Source organism: Urocitellus parryii, chromosome X (assembly GCF_045843805.1).
Source record: "Urocitellus parryii isolate mUroPar1 chromosome X, mUroPar1.hap1, whole genome shotgun sequence".
Taxonomy (NCBI): Eukaryota; Metazoa; Chordata; class Mammalia; order Rodentia; family Sciuridae; genus Urocitellus; species Urocitellus parryii.
Genome location: NC_135547.1, coordinates 92,622,313 through 92,641,604, shown reverse-complemented (window position 1 = coordinate 92,641,604; position 19,292 = coordinate 92,622,313). Strand labels below are relative to the sequence as shown.

At 43.7% G+C, this 19,292-nt stretch overlaps 1 protein-coding gene across 1 annotated transcript; it reads left to right on the top strand.

Annotated features, from left to right (window-relative positions):
• The first annotated feature begins 1,996 nt into the window (after window positions 1–1,996).
• Window positions 1,997–19,232, top strand: Usp11 (ubiquitin specific peptidase 11). The gene is made up of 21 exons (XM_026413733.1): window positions 1,997–2,187; window positions 9,732–9,841; window positions 10,016–10,146; window positions 10,304–10,421; window positions 10,819–10,964; window positions 11,107–11,168; window positions 11,296–11,395; window positions 11,958–12,131; window positions 12,217–12,375; window positions 12,689–12,913; window positions 13,042–13,125; window positions 13,226–13,320; window positions 14,693–14,899; window positions 15,587–15,639; window positions 15,836–16,090; window positions 16,182–16,252; window positions 16,518–16,630; window positions 18,024–18,173; window positions 18,263–18,378; window positions 18,542–18,630; window positions 18,723–19,232. The coding sequence occupies exons 1-21, from the start codon at window positions 2,027–2,029 to the stop codon at window positions 18,855–18,857; spliced, it is 2,754 nt and encodes a 917-aa protein (XP_026269518.1). The 5' UTR covers window positions 1,997–2,026; the 3' UTR covers window positions 18,858–19,232.
• Window positions 19,233–19,292: the final 60 nt, after the last annotated feature.

Below are 19,292 nucleotides of genomic sequence, written 5' to 3'. Positions count from 1 at the left end.
CCAGGTAAATGGGAAGGGACAGTTTGCAGAGGGGCAAATTCAGTGAATTTGACAAGATTCAGTTGGGCTTGAAGAGCAGCTCTTTGTCATGTGTCAGTTCCAACTCAAATGCCACTTTCTTTGGGGGTCCCAAGTGAAAGAAGTGCTCCTTTTTCTCCTACAGGGCTTATACAACCCTCAGGGTATTGTGGCCCCTTATCTGTGGCATGTCTGGGTTGGGGGCTGGAATTATGTACGAGTTGCAGAGATTAATCTCTGTCTCACAGAGGTTAACTGAAAATGAAGTAAATTATGAGGCTGTGTGTGGGTGAGGAGGATTGAAATTGTGCAAGGAGACAGACATGTATGGCTATGGGCCTAGGAATGTGTAAAAGCAAGGTTTTTGCCTGTGGTAAATCGGTAATAGTAGCGAAGGAAGTCACTGAAACAGTCCTGGAATCTTTTTTTTTTTTTTAAAGAGAGAGTGAGAGAGGAGAGAGAGAGAATTTTTAATATTTATTTTTTAGTTCTCGGCGGACACAACATCTTTGTTGGTATGTGGTGCTGAGGATCGAACCCTGGTCGCACGCATACCAGGCGAGCGTGCTACCGCTTGAGCCACATCCCCAGCCCCGGTCCTGGAATCTTGATGAGCCTGTCTTAGGGGAGTTTGGGACAGCCAGGTGGGGACCGCCAACAGGTAGATAAACATGCAGAGAGCCCCACAGAGAAAAAATTCAATCACCAACCAGTAGAGCTGGGAGCCCTAACAGAAAAAAAAAATGGTAGCATAAACTAGCATAGTGTTTTTCAACCAGGGACAATGCCCACAGGGGACATTTAATAATATCTGGAGGGAGAAATTTGGCTGTCCTGAAGGGTGCCACTGTTATCTAGTAGTAGTGCCAGGGATGTAACTGAACAGCCTGCAAAGTTCCCCACAATGCAGAAATGACAGTAGTGCCGAGGCTGAGAAAGAAATCTGGCCTAACACAATGCTTCTCAAACTTCAGCCTCAGGATCCCTTTTTTATATTCTTAAAAATATTGAGGACACCTAAAGACCTTTTGTTTAGATAGGTAGTCTCTGGATATTTTCACAATATACACATGACAGGAGTGAAAAAGTATTTTGAAAATAGTTAGACTCTGTGAAACCCCTGAGAGGATTTCCTGGGCAGAAAGCCCTGGAGCACAGTTTGACAATCTCAGGCCTGGTGTTTAAGGTCACACTTCTAGAACCAGATTTCTTGAGTTGGAACTATAACTCCAGCACTTATTAGCTGGGGGACAATGTGTTAAAATTTCTGGTCCTCAGTTACCCCCACTGTTGCCCATGGAAGGCAAATAATAGTACCTGCTGCCTGAGGCTACTATTTAAATCCAACAACACACTTAAACTGGGCAGACTACTAGTTATTATTGCTGTGACTCCAACACACAACAGGAGCCTGGGGCTGACTTGCCTTCATCACTTTTGTCTACCGAATAAATCTAGTTCAGGAAGGGAAAAAAATGGCCTGCAGGCCAAGGTGGTTATCTGGAGGAGACCTCTTTTGCATTGGGTCTTGATGGATGAGAAGGGTTGTAGAATGAAAGGAGGGCACTCTGGTCAAAAGTGCCACTCCCAGGATAGGGGTCCGCAGTACTAAGCAGAGAATCAGCAGAAAAGTTTTGGGGCCTTTGTGATTCCCTGAGCACTCCTTAATATGTCCTTGCCCACCATGGGAAACTCAGCCTCCGCCTTCCAGGCAACCTTTTGCCCTAACTCAACATGGCGTTAGAATCCCAGAGAGCACTATTGTCTTTCTTAGTTCCCAACTGGAGGTTTTACCCTGTGAATGGGTTGCAGAGATCACAGCCCACCGCCCGATGCCCGCCTAGCCCTTCGACGCGTCCGAGCGAGGGGCCCATTTCCAAGATGGCAGAAGCCCCCTGACTGTTTGGGGGGCTCTGCTTCCGTTTCCGGGATCAGAATCCGGAAGTGGCAGTTGAGGGTCCTCTTCCTATCTTCAGTTGCGTTGGCAGTTAGAAGAGGACGGACGGCGATGGCGGCGGTCGCAGCGGACCCGGCCGCAGCTGCCGTCGCGGAGGCCGCTGAAGACAGAGAAATACAGAATGAGGCGATCCCTGGTCTGGACGACCAGTGGCGCCAAATCGAGAATGGCGAGAGTGGGCGAGAACGTCCACTGCGGGCTGGCGAAAGCTGGTGAGGCTGGGTTATAGCGAAGCCTTGGCTGAGGGGATGGCGGGGACCTTGGCAACCGCGGGGGACTTGGAAGCCGATGTCTGTGGAAGAACTGCTGCGGGGAGGGGCCGGTAGGACAGCGGGCGAGAGGGGCGGGGAAGTGCTTGTGAATGAAACGCAACGTCTGGGAAAGAGGCGGGGCCTGTGTGGTGCAGTCTGACGCCTGAGAACAAAATGGGGTTTGTTGTAGTGGAGGCGGGGTCTGAGAGGAAACAGTCATGGGGGTTGGGGCCTGCGTCGTGGAACCTGGAGCCTGGGAAGGAGGCGGGCTTTGTAACGTAAGGCGGGGGCGTGGCCTGCATTACGCAATGCAGTGTCTGCCGCTAGGAGCAGCCTCTTATTGCTCCCAGGCGCCTGCGACTGAAGTGAGCCTTGTGACGTAAGCTGAAGAGCAGAATCGGAGCAAATAATTGTGGGCCAGGGGAGGGAGCGAGCGCTTACGTGGAAGGAGCCCGGCGCCTGGGAACGAGGCTAGTCTTGTGAGGTGGGCTGAGGGGCGTGGTCTGAGGCCAAGGAAAGACGGTGGAGGGGAGGTTACTAAGGCAGAAAATGGCGCCTGTGAATGGGCAAAGTTTGTGATGTGATGGGGTTTTTCTGGCGGAGGACTGGAGAAAGTGCAGGTGATTAACATTGGAGCGGCCTTCGATGTTATGTCTGTTTTCTATTTTAGTATTATTTTGCTTTTATAATCAGGAGAAAAACTTCATTTTTAAAAACGGACCATACCCTGATAAATCGACTTTTTCTACTGATTTTTTTTTTCCTCATCACTGCTGCTTAAAGTTTACTGCTTCTGGGTTTATTTTATTTCTCGCCAAGTTGCATTTCTCTTTTAAATTGTTAAAGGCATAAGATCCTATAAAGATTATAGTATAAAATGTTTACACAAGTCAGATTGACGTACATCCTTTTAAAATAAACTGTGTACTCTTCAAAAATATCAAAGTCGTGAAAGATAAAGGCTGAAGAACTGTCCCAGGTTAAAGGAATTAATTCATTTTAGCAAGTCATGATAACTAAATACAACGGATCCTAGAACAGAAAAAATAAATAATTTTAAAAATCGTGTTTTCTCATTTTTTTCTTTCAATGGAACATTCCATGGAGAAATCGGTAACATTTGATTAAAGTTGATAGATTAGATATTAATGTTTCTGTTTCCATTATTGTGATAATTATATTGTGGTTATGAAAGAGAATATCCTTGTTTTTAGGAAATGCATACTGAAAATTTTAGGGATGAGGAATCATCGTGTAAGCACATTATTCTCAAATGGTTGAAATAATAGCATATGTAAAAATGCATGTACCGGGGGTGGGAACTGGGGAGATATTGGTCACAGGAGAAATTTCAGCTAGACAAGGGGAACACATTTGGGAGGCCTGTTGTACAAACATGGTGATTATAGTTCATAGATATCTATTGTATACATGAAAATCGCTCAGAATATTTATTAGATGTAATGGATATGTTAATTAGCTTGATTTAGTTATTCCACGGTGTATACATATATTAAAATACCATGGTATATACTAAAAGTACACACAATTTTGTCAATTTTAAAATAAATAAAAATACCAGAAATGATATATAGAAACAACAATTGAGCCAAAAGGTAAAATGTTAGATTGGGGAGTTTGGATGAAGGGCATATGGGAAGTCTGTATTATTTTTGCCATTTTTCTGAGTTTTTTCAAAGTAAAAAATTAAGAATAAAAATATGTGAATTTTTCCACCCAGGTTAAGATTCACAAACACAAAAAAATCCTTTTGTGCCCTTTCCAGATGGAAATTCTTCCTACTCCATGAGAAACTGTTATCTTGAATTTTTTAAAATGCATTTTTGAATTTTGGATTGAGTCTCTTCATTTTCTTGAATGTTCTCCCATAGGCGTATGCATCCCTAAATAGTGTTTGTTGTTTAAACTTTCTCTTTTTATGTATGGAGCATATATATAAAATCACACTTTATATATGAAGTTATATTTTTTTTAATGTGCATTTCTTTAATTTTTAAAAATATACACAGGAGAAGCCATGTGTTTTACATAGGAATACACACATCACAAAGCATTTCTTATAATTTTCCAAAACTCTTATTATATCAGTCTAAAATTTATTAAATCAAATATATCAGAATTTTTTTTAAGTTAAATGAAATCCCTGAAACTACTAGATATGCTTAACTTTTACAGGATGTATGCTGTGAGCCCTTATATCAGACAATACATGGTTATATATAACATTCATGGTGTTAATCTTGATCACTTGGTTATGGTGGTGTCTGGCAGGTTTTTCTATTCTGAAGACACCATTTTCCTCTTTACATAAATAGTGATTCTCTTTAAAACATACATCATGTCCATCCATTCCCAAAATGTTCCAGCATCTTCCCATGTTTTGCATTGTAAATGCCAAAATTCTTATAGCAACCTGCAGGCCTTTGTGAGGCTGGTTGCCTGTTTCCATTCTGATTTCTTCTGGAATCACTCGGATGACACACCCCCTTCTTCTCCCCATCCAGAGCCAGCCATGTTGAACTCTTGTTGTTGTTTAAGCACATCAATTCTTAGGGCCTTTTCCAGTGAGGTTTGCCTAATTTAGAGAGTTCTTTAATAAAAGTACTAGTGAAATGTGTATTCCTGTTACTAGGGAAATAAGTTGAGATTCACTAAATTGGCAAAACAGAGCCAAGCAATGTTTTTGTACCATTACATCATAGCTCTCCAAAAAAAAAAAAAAAACCAGAACATTTTATATCCCTTTTGGAGATGTTAAAAGGGGCCTCAAGGATTTGGTCAAACCCTTCTGACCTTTATAACGATGTCATGATTATGTCATTGGTAGATAGGACAAGAAATTCTATCATCCTTGCCAATACCGTTCAGAATTATCCCATCAGTAATTATACGGTGATAAAAATGTTTTGGAGCCAGGAGGGAGGTGGTGGTTGCACAACAGTGTGAATATATTAAATGCCTCTGGATTGTTCAATTTAAAATGAGTTAATTTTATATTATGTGTAATTTCACTTCATTAAAAAAATGACTGCATCAATATTGGTTCAGTATTGAAGCCAGATTGTCTGATATCATGGGTATTATCAAGAAATATTTTTGCTAAACTACTTAAATTTTTTTTTAGTTGTAGGTGGACAGAATGCCTTTATTTTATTTGTTTAATTTTATGTGGTGCTGAGGATCAAACCCAGTGCCTCACACATGCTAGGCAAGTGCACTGCTGCTGAGCTACAGCCCCAGTCCCCTAAACTACTTATTTATTTATTTATTTTTTTAGAGAGAGAGAGAGAATTTTAATATTTATTTTTTAGTTTTTGGCAGACACAACATCTTTGTTTTTTGTATGTGGTGCTGAGGATCGAACCCGGGCTGCACGCACGCCAGGCGAGCGTGCTACCGCTTGAGCCACATCCCCAGCCCCCAAAATTACTTTTTAAATGCTTATTTATTTAGATAAGAGCAAAGCTTCTAGATGTTCTTTAATTTCCCTTCCATTTATAGGGTTTGAGTCAGTATTTATATCTGCATCATTTTAAGACTAAATTCAAATATAATAGTATAGTTTCCTTGGAATTTTTAATTTTTATTTTTGATGATGAACCATCTACAAACATGATTAAATCAGAGTTAACTGAGGGAGTCTCTTGCATGTCTGCAGCGGTTCATAGCTTCCTAACAAAGGTAAGCAATCACAGGGTTCACCTTGTCCAGGTGAAGGAAGGGGAGGGTGGCTGGGTTCAGAGTGTTGCAGCAATGGATAGTGATTTATGAAGGGACAATAACAATTTCTTAGAAGGTTATACTTAGAAATGTTGAGGAAAGGTATTTATAGTAGTGTATCTCATTCTATATAATTAACTGTAATTACCTAGGAAGATGAGCTTTCTTTTTGTTGTATCATTTTGTAACATACTAAGTTGGAAAATGAGGACTTTTATATCAATTTCAAGTTAATTAAAATTTGGAGAATTTTAGATGAACATGATGATTCCTGTTGTCCTTTTAAATGGGTGATGAGACAAATCTTTTTTGTTACCTTCCAAAGACAGTTTAGTCATTAAAGAACATTTTAAACAATAACATTGTTCTGAAATTGGGAAAGACATCAAAAATAGTTAGAAAAGATATAATTGGGCATGGTGGCACACATCTGTAATCCAAGCAATTTAGGAGGCTGGGGCAGGAGGATTGCAAGTTCAAGGGGCAGCTTCAGCAACTTAGTGAGGCCCTAAACAACTCAGCAAGACCCTGTCTCAAATAAAATACAAAAAAAAAAGGCTGGGGATGTGGCTACAAAGAATGATTTTTAGTGTTAGTTTTCGTTAAAATTCTGTCTTTAAAAAAGAAGTTGATCTTTTCCTCCTTTTGCAGTAAAGTTATCACTAAACATAAATTAGCTTTCCTAAATAAGTGAATTTCATAGACTGACTATAGAGGCAAGTAAGTTCCCGAAGGGGGAATGAAGGTGTCTGTGGTGCAAGATAGGGTGGAAGATGGGGGGCTCTGTGGAAGGAGGCTATATTTCCCAGAATGAGTGAGCTAGCAGGGTCTGGGGGTGGTCAGTTCACCAAAAAAAAAAAAGGAGAAAAAAAGCTTTGCAAAAATGTTTGCCTATTCAGGTGAGTTGTCATTATTCCAAGTTTTTCTTTTTGTTTTTTATTTTATTTATTTTGTGCCAGGGATTGAACACAGGTGCTTAACCCACCGAGCCACATCCCCAACCCTTTTTAAAAAAACTTTATTTTGAGAAAGAGTCTTGCTAGGTTGCTTAGGGCCTCACTAAGTTGCTGAGGATGGTTTTGAACTTGTGATCCTGTTGCCTCAAGCTCCTGAGCTGCTGGGATTATAGGTTGCACCACTCTGCCCGACTCATTGTGACTTTAAATTGTACATTAATTGCCTAGCATGAAGGCATGCACCTGTAATCCCAGCTACTTGGGAGGTTGAGGCAGGAGGATCACAAATTTGAAGCCAGTCTTGGCAATTTAGTGAAACCCTGTCTCAAAATAAAAAAGGGTTGGGGATGTAGTTCAGTATTAGAGCACCCCTGGGCCCAGCTACTATTTCAGGTTGTTGTTGTTTTGTCCCTTCATCCCCACACCTCTCTTGTCAAGGGAAAATTAACATGTTGAAGACTCACTTTTGAGCTGAGGGTGTAACTTAGTGGCAGAGAACATGCTTAGTATGCATGAGACCCTGGGTTCAATGCTCAGCACCAAAAACAAATGAACAAAAAATAATCACATTTATGAGGTTACATTGCTGGAAAAACAACTAACACAATGTGATGTGTGTGTGTGCACACACACACACGTGTATTATCATTTTGGGCCATTTTCTTAAAAAGTGAGGCTATTAAATATTTGAAACAGCCTTATATATGTTGAAAATTAATAGCAGGGACTCAGGCTGAGGGAAAAAAGATTGCAAGTTTGAGGCTAGCCTCAGCAATGTAGTGAGATCCTGTCTAAAAAAAAATAGGGGGGGCTGGGCAAGTGGCTCAATGACAAAACACCCCTGGGTTCAAACCAGTACCAAAAAAAGAAAAAAAAATCATAGCAAAGTAGGGGTGTATATGATGTGTGTGAGTCTGTAAGCTTTTATGTTCAAGCCCTGGAATCATAATAATAACAGTCATCATACATTTAACATTTAATATATATCGAGTATTTTTCCAGATTTTACAATTGCTCAAAATTTTACAGGAAGATTTCAGCACGGCCCTAAATGTTTATCCTTGGAGTGCATATAAGTTTCTCATTTAAAAGAGGCAGTTGAACTGCACATAAAGAAATGGTTAAGATGGTTAATTGTGGGCTGGGGATGTGGCTCAAGTGGTATCGCGCTCGCCTGGCATGTGTGCGGCCCAGGTTCGATCCTCAGCACCACATACAAACAAAGATGTTGTGTCTGCCGAGAACTAAAAAATAAATATTAAAATTCTCTCTCTCTTAAAAAAAAAAAGATGGTTAATTGTGTGTGTGTGTGTGTGTGGTACTGGGAATTGAAGATGTTGGATTTTTTTCTGTTTCATGGGTTCTCTTTAACCACCATTTTTTTTTTTGTTTTGTTTTTTGGTACTGGGGATTGAACCCAGGGGTGCTTTACCACCGAGCCATATTCCCAGCCCTTTAAGAAATTTTTTTTTTAGTTATAGATGAACACAATACCTTTATTTATTTTTCTTTTTATGTGGTGCTGAGGATTGAACCCAGTGCCTCACATGTGCTAGGCAAGTGCTCTACCACTCACCCACAATCCCATCCCCTCCAGCTCTTTTTATATTTTATTTTGAGACAGGGTCACACTAAGTTGCTTAGGGCCTTGCTAAGTTGCTGAGTCTGGCTTTGAACTCGCCATTCTCCTGCCTCAGCCTCCTGTGTTGCTGGGATTATAGGTGTGTGCCACCACACCAGGTTTTTTAACCACAATTTTAAAAAGAAAACTAGTTCTAAATGCAAAATTTTATTATAAAGCTAGTAATCATTATATATTATATAAATATGTCAATCATAAAGAAAGATGTATAAATATTGGGGCTGGGATTGTGGCTCCATGGTATAGCACTTGCCTAGCACATGTGAGGCACTGGATTCAATCCTCAACACCATATAAAAAATAAATAATAAATAAAGGATGTACTCATCTATAACTAAAAAAATTAAAATGTATAAATATTATGTCTCAATAAAGAACAATAGCTGTAAATGTATATTAATAAAATTTATCATTTTTCCTCTGGGGAAAAAAGCCAAAATAAATCTTATACATGATCCTTCACAGACCTAATACATGAAAAATGGCGATACCCCAAAAACAACCTTATGATTAAATTCTTTGCAGTTTCTGAGCACATTTTCAAAATTAGTCAAATCCATTTCTTAGCTGAAGAATTTTGCCTCCATTGATCTAGCTTTTAAAAATACTATATACTCAACATTAGCTGCAAGCTATTTATTTTGAGCCTAATGTTATAGTGTTATCTCTTGTGACTAATACAAATTACCTATCGTTTATTCTATAATAAAACCTCATGTTTCTCAGCACTGTGGTGGTTTTTTGTTTGTTTATTTGACATTATTGAGCAATTTCAGTCTTTAATAAGATCTCATTCAGTGTCCTAAGAAGATGACTAATCTAATATCCAAATCTGAGTTTTACTGAATAAATTTTGCTTTTTACTTTTTTATATAATCTTTTTTTAAATATATTTTTAGTTGTAGTTGGACACAATACCTTTATTTTATTTATTTATTTTTAAGCAGTGCTGAGGATCGAACCCAGCACCTTGCTTATGCTAGGCGAGCACTCTACTGCTGAGCCATAACCCCAGCCCTTGCTTTTTTTTTTACTTTTTATATACTGCTGAAAATTTTCATCTTGAATTTTAATGTGTTGATAGTTTAAATTTGCTAGCCATGGGAAGTTGTACAGCTAACCCCCAGATAATCACATTATACCCTTGTTTCTTCTCTGGGCACCAGGTTCCTTGTGGAGCAACGCTGGTATAAACAGTGGGAGGTGTACGTGCAGGGAGGGGACCAGGACGCCAGCACCTTTCCTGGCTGCATCAATAATGCTGAGCTCTTTGAAGGTACCAGGCCCCTGCCTATCCCCTCCCTCTTAACCTTGCCCTGGAGTTCCTATTCCCTCTGTCCCTATGGATGATTGTTAGCCCATTCTCTGCTAGGTCATTGCTGGGATGGCCAGAGTTATTAGTTCTTGCCTGATTCACCCCTTTGCCTCATACCTTCACCTCACCCTACAGATCAGATAAACTGGCGCCTCAAAGAGGGACTGGTGGAGGGTGAGGATTATGTGCTGCTTCCAGCAGCTGCCTGGCATTGCCTGGTCAGCTGGTATGGCATAGAGCATGGCCAGCCACCTATTGAACGCAAGGTATAGTGGGTAGGGAGGGTGTTGGGTGGGGTAGATTCCCTGGGAGGTTGGGTGGGAGGAAAGCCTTGTAGGCCCAGGATGGGTCCAGACCCATGTGCCCATGTGGCTCCATATCTACTGGGTGGATGCATCTGTGTCTGCCTCTCTACCCTTACAGGTCATAGAGCTTCCCAACATGCAGAAGGTGGAAGTGTATCCAATAGAGCTGCTGCTTGTCCAGCACAGTGACATGGACACAGCTCTCACTGCTCAGTTCAGCCACTCTGATTCTGTGGGTGAGTCTGAGGGTCATGGGATGAGCTGGAGTTCCTAGCTATGGGTCACAGTTCATTGAATCAAGGATGCATGGGATTAGGCTTTTGCCAACTGAGAAGGCACCAGTCAGACCACTGAGGACCAAGAAAGCATTGGCCAAGGTGGGTGGAAGCCCTGGGGGCTGTCTGCTAGAGTCCTGATGGTATGTGAACTGCATTCCATTGGCTTGGATGGTGTTGCTGAGGATATTTGCTGGGAGTTTCATGTCCTGAATGTGGGTCAGTCATTTGGAGATTGATTGGGGCACAAGGTATTGACCAAGTCTGTGAAGTCAGTGGGGATGGGTCAGGATTGCCAAGATGGGTTGATTATCGTGGGACTTTGAAGATCTTGAATATGCGTCATTATCCTCCACAGACCTAATATTGCGCACAGCTCGGGAGCAATTTCTGGTGGAACCCCAGGAAGACACACGGCTTTGGGTCAAGAATGCTGAAGGCTCTTTGGATCGCTTGTGCAACACACATATTACGCTGCTTGATGCTGCCATTGAGACTGGGCAGGTAAGAGTAGGAAGCTTTTCAACTCAGGTGGTCTGCCACATGGACTCACCTGATAGTGGTCAGACCCAGGTTGGGTAGGAGCTGGGTGCCCACAAGGCCCTCCATTAATGTCTTTCCTTGTTTACTTTATCCTCCTATCCAGTTGGTCATCATGGAGACCAGAAACAAAGATGGCACTTGGCCCAGCGCACAGCTACGTGTCATGTGAGCTCTTGGGGTGTCTGGTCTAGAGAAGGGGCATCACACAATAAGCAGACTTACTGAACCTATGAGTACAGTGCACCCACATGTAGTAGGCCCTGAGCTGATAGCATTTCTCATTCAATCCCAGGAACAGTGTGTCGGAAGAGGATGAGGACTTCCAGGGCCAGCCTGGCATCTGTGGCCTCACCAATCTGGGCAACACGTGCTTCATGAACTCGGCCCTGCAGGTTGGGCCATTAGAGCTGTGTCTGGCATAACCCCAGGGGTGGGCTTTAAGAGCTGGGGATTGGGGACAGAGCTAGGGCAGGGGGAACTGCAGGGCAAGGGGTCAAGTTGGAAGCTAAGGCCCCAGGAGTCTGAAATGACATGCTCGCATTTGCTCTAAAATATCAATACCTTTCCCCTCTACATGCTCTGTGCTCTTCCTTTTTTTTCAGTATTTTTTTTTTAGTTGTAGATGGACACAATACCTTTATTTTATTTCTTTATTTTTATGTGGTGCTAAGGATGGAACCCAGTGCCTCACATGTGCTAGGCAAGCGCTCTATCACGGAGCTTCAACCCCAGCCCTGCTGCTTCTTTTCTTCTCAACTTTGCTACCACTTTCATCCTTCTCCGAAAATACTATCATCTCCCCATGACTTGCCTGCTCCCCCTCCTTGTCCCCTTTTCCCCTTGCCTCCCCCGTTTTTCCTTTTTCTTCCTTCCTGGCTTTCTTTTCTCTGTCCTCATTTGGGAAACCTTCTTTCTCCTCTTCTCTGCCTTATTCACCTAAACCCTCCCTCACAGTGTCTCAGCAATGTGCCACAGCTCACGGAGTACTTCCTCAACAACCGCTACCTAGAGGAGCTCAACTTCCGAAACCCACTGGGCATGAAGGGTGAGCTTGCAGAGGCCTATGCAGACCTGGTAAAGCAGGCATGGTCCGGCTACCATCGTTCCATCGTGCCCAATGTGTTCAAGGTATATTTCTGGTACCTCACTTTATCTTGCCTCTTATGACTCCTTCATTCCCTCTTAACGCTGACTGCACTGCCTATCTTTTCAGAACAAGGTTGGCCATTTTGCTACCCAGTTTCTGGGCTATCAGCAACATGACTCACAGGAGCTGCTGTCGTTTCTTCTGGATGGGCTTCATGAAGACCTCAATCGGGTCAAGAAGAAGGAATATGTCGAGTTGTGTGATGCAGCTGGACGGCCAGATCAGGTAAGATGCTCCTGAAAGTATTCATCCTGAAAGTCCTATTAAAGCCACTTAGGCCGCTGCCTTTTAAGTTCCTTTACCACCCTGACTTCACCTCTAGCCTCACTCCTAGGTTTACCTCTGTTCCCACCCCCAACTTAGAATTAACCCCTGCCAGGTTCCTGCCCCAAACAGTGAACGTGGTTCCAGATATTCCTACCTGGAACTCTACCACTGGACTTGAGTGCTTACCCTTAACCCTGCACAAATACATCTCCAAATTCTGGTTTCCCCCTGCCCTGGGCAAGCGTCACACCCACCATGACACTTTCAACAGGAGGTTGCTCAGGAGGCCTGGCAGAACCACAAACGGCGGAATGATTCTGTGATCGTGGACACTTTCCATGGCCTCTTCAAGTCCACACTGGTGTGCCCTGATTGTGGCAATGTGTCTGTGACCTTTGACCCCTTCTGCTACCTCAGCGTCCCACTGCCTGTCTGCCATAAGAGGGTCCTAGAAGTCTTCTTTGTCCCCATGGATCCCCGCCGCAAGCCAGAGCAGGTGTGTTGGGGGATGGGAACATAACAAGGGATGTGTAATCAAAGTGTGATTACTTTGCCACACCTCAAGGCTTCTTTTACTCACCACAAGCCCTTTTGATCTTTTTATGGATGCTATTTCTCTCTCAGCATAGAGTTGTGGTCCCCAAGAAAGGGAATATCTCGGATCTGTGTGTGGCTCTGTCCAAACACACAGGTATAGCGCCAGACAAGGTAAGATTCTATGGGGGAAGGTTGGGTAGGATTCAGGGGCAAGGAGGCAGAAAGCCTTAGGAGCCTTGCAGACTGATCAGACCCCCAATCTCATTCCCAGATGATAGTGGCAGATGTCTTCAGTCACCGCTTCTATAAGCTCTATCAGTTGGAGGATCCTTTGAGTGGCATCTTGGACCGTGATGATATCTTTGTGTGAGTAAGGAGGTGATGAGGAGACAGTACTTCCTCAGGAGGCTGGTCCTCTTTCTTTCTTTTTTTTTTCCCTCCTCCTGGGGATTGATTCCAAGGATCTCATAGGCATGCTAGGCAATTGTTCTATGACTGAAGTATACCCCCAGCTCTACTTCCTTTTTTTATGATTCAGCCTTAACCCTTCCTCTTTGCCATGTGCAGAACTGTGGTGACACTCCTTGACAGAGCAAGGAGTGTCGCCTCCTCATTAGGGGAGGGAAGCTACTTTTCTTATTTCATTCAGTACTTCCTAGGCCCCTCCTATGTTCTAGACTATCATAGTCCTCAAAACAAAAATGCAGTTTTGAAATATGAAACTCTAAGATACTTTCTGAGAATAAGAGCATTCAGAACAATTTTGAACCTTTTTTTGTGGTGCTGGGGGTTGAATGCTGGTCCTTGCAAATGCTAGGCAACTAAGTGCTTTACAACTGAGCCACATCCCCAGCTCAGTACGAGTACTTTTTATTTAATTAATTTTATTTCTTGCAGTGCTAGGGATAGGACCCAGGGCCTTACACATACTAGGATTCTACAGGGGAAGGCTGAGTAGGATTCAGGGGCAAGGAGGCAGAAAGCCTTAGGAGCCTATAGACTGATCAGCCCTCCAATCTCATTCCCAGCACTTTAGTGCTGAGCTATATACTCAGTCCCAGAATAATTTTTAAACATTTAGGCAACTAAACACTAAAATGGGGAGTGCTTTCTGAGTAGAAAAGTTCTTTGCATAGCAATCAATTTCTTTAAAAAAGAAAGTGGAGGGCTGGGGCTGTAGCTCAGTGGTAGAGCTCTTGCCTCGCACGTGTGAGGCACTGGGTTTAATACTCAGCACCACATAAAAAAAAGAATTAAAAAAAGAAAATGGTTTTTATTTACTTATTTATTATTATTTCAGTACTGGGGATTGAATCTAGAGACACTTTACCACTAAGCCACATCCCCAACCCTTTTTATTTTTGAGACAGGGTCTCAATAAGTTGCTTAGGGTCTTGCTAAGTTGCTGAGGCTGGCCTTGAACTTGTGATCCTTCTGTCTCAGCCTCCCAAGTTTCTGGGATTATAAAAATTTGTTTTTAAATCCTTTGTCACTAAAATTTTTTTAGTAACCCCCTCAGCACTCTGATGTTACCAAAGTACTTTCTAAAACAGAACATAAAGTACAGTGTAAGTCATCTAACAGTTTGTAAAGCACAAAATATTTGACATCTTTTTCAGACCCTTTAAAAATAGTTTTAGATTGTGAGGGATGAGTGTGTGGAGCAAATGGGACAGAGTCAGGGAGTCTTTTTCGGGGATTCCCTGATAGCATATAACCTAATGTTCACCCCCGACAGATATGAGGTGTCAGGTCGGATTGAGGCCATTGAGGGCTCAAGAGATGACATTGTGGTTCCTGTCTACCTGCGGGAGCGCACTCCAGCCCGAGACTACAACAACTCCTACTATGGTCTGATACTTTTCGGGCACCCCCTCCTGGTATCAGTGCCCCGAGACCGGTTCTCCTGGGAGGGCCTATATAACATCCTGATGTACCGGCTTTCGTAAGTGACACCTTCCGGGGCAAGGGGAAGTTGGGGTCTGAATTTAGATCCAGGTGTTCAGCTGCTTATTTGATACTTTCCTTTCAACAACCAAAAGATAGTTCAAACTTAGCATGGCTATATAAGAACTTGTAAGTTTTTAGTTTCATTAGACCTGGTTTTGCTACTGCCTCTTTTAGGTATTGGAAATACAGAGGCAAATAAGACTCATAATGTAGAGACAACTTCATCTTAAAATTTGTCTCATCCTTGAAGGGACTTGGCTGTGTTTTTATTGGTAGATTTTCATTATATCTAAAATCTACCATCCTTGCCATGGCAAATAAAGCAAAGCATTGTCTGCATTGATCTTCCCTTCATTTTATAGAAGTCTGCCTCTCAGAGGCTTCCCTGAGGAGAGTTCACAACTGGTTGTGTCTGTTTACTGGTGGCTTTTTAGAGTTAACATTCCATTCCTGACTGTAGCATATGAGCCTACATTCTCAGGTCACTATTCGGGTCCCTAGCATTTATGTCATCTCTGTGCATTTATGTCACTACCTCACACCTTCCAGGCTTATAATTAATAGCTGTTTATGTGAAGGCTTAGCAATGGCTTCCCCTCCATGATTACCAAAGTAAAATCCTGGGCTCTGCCCCCACTGTCCTTGTGCCCCTGCCTTGGGAATATCTTTTGTTCTGTTACAGACGCTATGTAACCAAACCCAGCTCAGATGAAGAGGATGATGGAGATGACAAAGGTAAGGGAGAGAGGTTCAACAAGGATGAGGGATCTACACATTGCATTCCATGGCCTAAGTGGGGGAGAAGGGTTGAGGGTCAGTGGGTGGAGAATTGGGAACAGATGTGACCCACTCAGTGTTCATCAGTATATGCATTTCAATTCAGTCTCTGGAACTCACACAATCCTATCTCTGATATCCCCCCTCATTCTAGGCGAGGATGAAGACAGTGATGAAGAAGAAAAAGAGGAAATGCCTGGGCCCTCCACCAGGGGCAGCCTTCGAGACTCTGAGCGAGAACAGGCTGGGCCTAGCTCTGGGGTTACCAGGAGGTGCCCATTCCTCTTGGACAATTGCCTTCGCACATCTCAGTGGCCCCCAAGGCGACGGCGTAAGCAACTGTTCACCCTGCAGACAGTGAACTCCAATGGAACCAGTGACCGCACAACCTCCCCTGAAGAAGTGCAAAGTATGTCCTTTGGCTGCGAGCTAGGGATGAAGCAGCGGGAGGTGGGATTTTGTAGCATCAGTAGCTGTGACCACCTCCTCTTCGCCCCCAGCCCAGCCATACATTGCCATGGACTGGGAGCCAGAGATGAAGAGGCGCTACTATGATGAGGTGGAGGCTGAGGTAAATGGGATACCAGGGATGGGGGGCACTTGCAGCTTGCACCCCTCAACCCTTCCCTTTCCAACTTCTCCAGCCAGCAATAGAACCAAAAAATATAGGCCCAGAGCTGGCCCGGCCATGGCATCTTGACATTCTCTGAGAGCCCCAAGGCCTCAGGTTCCTAGCTTTCAAGTTTGACCCACTTGGCACATTGCTTCCACATGGCTCCTTGTCTCTCCACCCTTCCTTATACTTGGTCCTGTGACCATGTATTCACCCACCCTAGGGCTACGTGAAGCATGACTGCGTTGGGTACATGCTGAAGAAAGCTCCAGTGCAGCTGCAGGAGTGCATTGAGCTCTTCACTACTGTGGAGACCCTGGAGAAAGAAAACCCCTGGTAAGGGCCCAGGAAGGGGCCTGGAAGGGCTTTGTGGGGGTGATACTACCTACCCAGGTGCCTGCTACCTTTCTAAGTATACCTCCTTCCAGTCGGCCCTGCACTCAAACCCTTCCTGCTACACTGGCCACCATCACCCCGTATCTTAGAGCCTTTGCCTGGTCTGTTCCTGCTCTCCAGAATGTTCTTCCCCTGTTACCTACATACTTAGGTCTCTAATCATATGTGACCTCCTCAGAGACACCTCCTCTTACTACCCTGTTAAAAGTCACCTTCTGGGGCTGGGGCTGTAGCTCAGTGTGAGGCACTGGGTTCAATCCTTAGCACCACATAAATAAATAAAATAAAAGCATGCTTACTGTCATTCTACAACAACAACAAAGTCATCTTCTCCCACCCTTGCCTCCATTTTCTGTCTCAGCTCTTTTCCTTCTAGCTAAGGATTTCTTTCTAGATCAGTTATGCCACTTGACGTCATGTCCTATAGCCCTGTTTGTATGCTTCATCTTCTCTGTTAGAGAGTAAACTCCTTGAGCTATATGTGGTGGTGCACACTTGTTATCCCAGTGACTTGGGAGGCTGAGGCAGGAGGATTGCAAGTTTGAGGTCAGCTTCAGCAACTTAGTGAGACCCTGTCTAAAAAACAAAAAAGGACTGGATGTTGGTTAGTGGTAAAGTGCCCCTGGGTTTAATCCTCAGTACCAGAAGAAAAAAAAGAGTAAACTCTTGAGGGTGAAGACTTCTAAATTAGTTCACCGCATTTCTTTTGCTGCTTACAAGCAAGTTGTTCATTTGATAGGTGCTCAGTAGATTGTTGCAGAATGAACAGAGTGAAAGAAAACCAAAATTCTAAAGCCAGTCTCAAAAACAAGAGCAGGGGCTAGGGTTATAGCTCAGTGGTAGAGCACATGCTTTGCATATGTGAGGCCCTGGGTTTAATCCCCAGCACATGCACACACAAAAAATACAAAAAAAAAAAAAAAAAAAGCATTTCCATGTAGCAGCAATGTGAGAGATGCAAAAAAAAAAAAAATCAGACCAGAGGATTAAATATTAGATAATTGCTAAATATTTGCTGAAGGAAGGAGTGGCTAAAATATGAAAAGAGAAAAGCAGACAAATGAAAGACTGGCTCCAAAATAAGACTAGCATCTCATGGGCCATGAGTCACACAAAAATACAAAAGCATATTGGAAAGGCAGCTGACAAGGTTTCAACAAGTAAACAAAAGGATTTTAATGAGAGCAAACCAGAGTACCAGGTAGACTAAAAGTCAAATCATCATTTAAAAAAATAAAAGAATATCACTGTGGGCCAGAAAGACAGACAGTACACAGGCCATATAGTAGGTGCTCAAAAGGTGTTCCTTGACCTGACTTGGTTCTTTCTTTAGGTACTGCTCCTCCTGCAAACAGCACCAGCTGGCCACCAAGAAACTGGACCTGTGGATGCTGCCTGAGATTCTCATCATCCACCTGAAGCGCTTTTCCTTTTCAAAGTTTTCCCGTGAGAAGCTGGATACTCTCGTGCAGTTTCCTATCCGGTCAGAGGCCAGAGGGAGGATGGCTAGGGGAAGGCAGGGCAGTGTGTCGGAGGGAAACCTAGTGTTAACTGTTATCTCCTTACCCACAGGGATCTGGACTTCTCTGAGTTTGTCATCAAACCGCAGAACGAGTCGGCTCCAGAGCTGTACAAATATGATCTCATTGCAGTTTCCAACCATTATGGGGGCATGCGCGATGGACACTGTATGTTTTACGTGCAGGGCTGTGGGCAGGGACATGGCCTGAGGGGGGTACTGGACTAAGAGGGTTAGGATGTCCCCAGTGGTGACTAGGTATGTGGGCCAGGGGCAACGTTATCAAGGTGGGAGGAGGAGGGTGGGTGAGAATGCCTTCCTGTCCCTTTCAGATACAACATTTGCCTGCAACAAGGACAGTGGCCAGTGGCACTACTTTGATGACAACAGTGTGTCACCTGTAAATGAGAATCAGATTGAGGTGGGACATTCATCCTCCTTGTTCCCCTTCTCCTGACTCCACCCTCCTCCTCTTGCCCGACATCCACACTGACTTGTGTCTTCTCCCTACAGTCTAAGGCAGCTTACGTCCTGTTCTACCAACGCCAGGATGTGGCACGCCGCCAGTCCCAGCCTGGCTCATCTGGCCCTTCAGTCTCCACCACTTGCAGTTCCCCACCCAACCCTGAGTTCATGGATGTTAACTGAGCAGCCCTGGAGCTCACCACAGGGAAGGAAGCCCTGTCTGCCACCCTACTTCTTGTGTCCACCCCACTCTTACCCGTGTTCAGTGCCCCCGCCAGGCATTGCAGGCTTAGACGTGGCTACTGTTTTCCTGTGCTGCTGTATTTCTCTTGCCTGGAAAGAAGAGGCCCTGTGCCCCCGGCAGTGTGCCCTGCCTGTGTGTGCCCGTAGAGCAGTGACCTTCCCTTCTAGTCTTATTTATGGTGTCCCCTCCCCTCTTTCCCCACCCGTGAGTGTTCTTAGTGGCCAATGATGGGGGTTCATCTGAACACAGAGTGTATTTTCTTATTGAGACCCTGTACCTTTCTCTGTGTGTGTCAAATACATAAAGCTCCAGTCTGTTCCTCACTAGGCAGCGTGGTTTATTCCCCCCATGTATGTACTTGGCACCCGTTTTAG